The 2,238-nt window shown below is 34.3% G+C and overlaps 1 protein-coding gene across 1 annotated transcript in view; it reads left to right on the top strand.

Annotated features, from left to right (window-relative positions):
• The window catches only part of LOC122346045 (discoidin domain-containing receptor 2-like), a 13,100-nt gene extending 11,525 nt beyond the window's left edge, over positions 1–1,575 (top strand). Inside the window, exons 14-16 of the mRNA XM_043240698.1 lie at positions 1,022–1,256; positions 1,334–1,483; positions 1,570–1,575. Of these exons, the coding sequence (XP_043096633.1) occupies positions 1,022–1,256; positions 1,334–1,483; positions 1,570–1,575 (391 nt within the window). The remainder of the gene's footprint in view (positions 1–1,021; positions 1,257–1,333; positions 1,484–1,569) is intronic.
• The last annotated feature ends 663 nt before the right edge of the window (positions 1,576–2,238 follow it).

The following is a 2,238-nucleotide window of genomic DNA, read 5'->3' on the forward strand; positions in this document are numbered from 1 at the left end:
TGTTTATATGAATGTATCTCTGAAAAGAACCAGCTGTCTACGGAAAAGATATTTTCATTTTTATCTGATAAAGTAGGGTTCATGAGCGGAGCTGATTTGATTTCAGCCATTACTACTGCCGGCAGAGAATGACTTTACGTTTTCAATAAGCCCATCTCCGGCAACAGTTTTCTGTTTTCTGCAGCGTCTTTTATACAGTGTCTTTCTGGCTGAAGCACATTTGTTTCTATCTATAAAAAATAGATCAGCCTACTCTACCAGTCAAAATAAACACTTACTTAGCAATAATAAATAAATTCCTTTATATTCATCATACGATATAGCATGGTCAGAAATAAACTGGAACTGATTTTCAGAGAACTGATTTTCAAATTTAAGCAGTTACTTCAATCTGAATACTTTATGACATACTTTATGTTTTGTGCCTGCGTTCTGGGGAAACGGTTCTTTAGAGTTTTCAGCGCTGACTAATCCAGTCTTCTCTGATTGGCCAGCATGTTCCTAAAATCAACAGAAATGCTTGTGATTGGTAATAAGGCTCAACGATAGAAAAACAACAAAAATTATTCACTTTTACGGTTATTTTTTAACACAACATCTATAATCGATTGTTTAATTGTGTAGGGACAATTTTTGCCCCTCTATCTTGAATTCATGCAGCCTTTTGTTCTCATTTTTTGCCCAAGCCCCCATTAATTACCAGCCCTGCAATATAGTGTGCTCTATTTTTTATTTATCCATTTTCCTATTTAAGTGTGATGTCTTACATCATATGCATAATCTTTATAATAATAGTAATAATAATAATAATAATAACAATCTTTTCTATTAAGAATAAAAAACACAGTAAACTAGCTAGAATGCTTTCTGAAAAATCAGCACTCTTTTCTATGGGAAATGTTACACGGACTGCATAAAACAGGTTTAATTTGTTTAACTAAAGCTATATTAAATCTCTGTTTGATGAACAGACCAAACTGCAGGATAAAATATTATAAATGCCTTTTTTTTTTCTCTGCAGCTACAGAGTACTGATTCACATGGCCTCCCAGATTTCCTCGGGAATGAAGTATCTGTCCTCCCTGAATTTTGTTCACCGCGATCTCGCTACACGCAACTGTTTAGTGGGCACAAATAACACCATTAAGATCGCTGACTTCGGCATGAGCCGCAACCTGTACCGCGGAGATTACTACCGCATACAGGGAAGAGCAGTTCTCCCCATCCGCTGGATGTCCTGGGAAAGCATCCTACTGGTAAGTCTTTAAGGAGTCAAAATTTGTGGGGCCACAAACTCACATGCTGCTCAGTTCGTCCATCTGTGTTTGTACAGGGCAAGTTCACTATGGCCAGTGATGTGTGGGCATTCGGGGTGACCCTGTGGGAGATTCTGACCCTGTGTAAAGAGCAACCGTACGCCCAGTTCACAGACGAACAGGTGATCGAAAACACGGGAGAGTTCTTTAGAGACCAAAACAAACAGGTGAGACTTGAGCATGCGACAATTATAACCTTCATCTCTGACAACCCAAGTCTGCAAGTATCTGTAAATCATTTTTTATGTCAAAGATCTAGGAAATCTCCAGAGACTTCCAGAATAATAACAAATCGCAGCATTCATATCATATTTAATTTACTTATTGAATAATAGTATTCTTTTTTTAATGCTTCAATATGTCATTTTACCCTAGATTTTAGCGTTAATTTATGCACTAAATATACTGTAAATAACTAGTTTAAGCACATGATAATTTAAAGGTTTTAGTGGTTTATGTACTTATGTAAACCTGCCGGAGACTACAGATGATAATTAAATAATTAATAATATTGTTAAATAATTCAATAAAAAGTCTAAATCCAGCACATAAACATGGTGGTTAGAAGTAATAGTGTTAATTGTATATTGTCTCTTAAAAAAGTAACATTTGTTGACCTACATAAATGTGAAATGTTATGTAAATAAAAATTAAGTGGAGCAAAATAATTCTTCATTTGGGGAAAAATAATAATCTTGTCTTTTGAAATATCTGTGCTGTCCTGTTGTTGGTCATTTTTGAAGGGAATCTGGGGAGTACATTAAAATAAAAGTGGAACTGGAATGAAATAAAAATAAAATTAGTTTTTGTTTATGTATGCCTGTGCACTGTTTATATTTATTATGTGTATATATTATGACGCACTCATGTAGGATATATTTAGAAAATATTTACATGTATTATATTTATATAAATAATATCA

Source organism: Puntigrus tetrazona, chromosome 5 (assembly GCF_018831695.1).
Source record: "Puntigrus tetrazona isolate hp1 chromosome 5, ASM1883169v1, whole genome shotgun sequence".
Classification (NCBI taxonomy): Eukaryota; Metazoa; Chordata; class Actinopteri; order Cypriniformes; family Cyprinidae; genus Puntigrus; species Puntigrus tetrazona.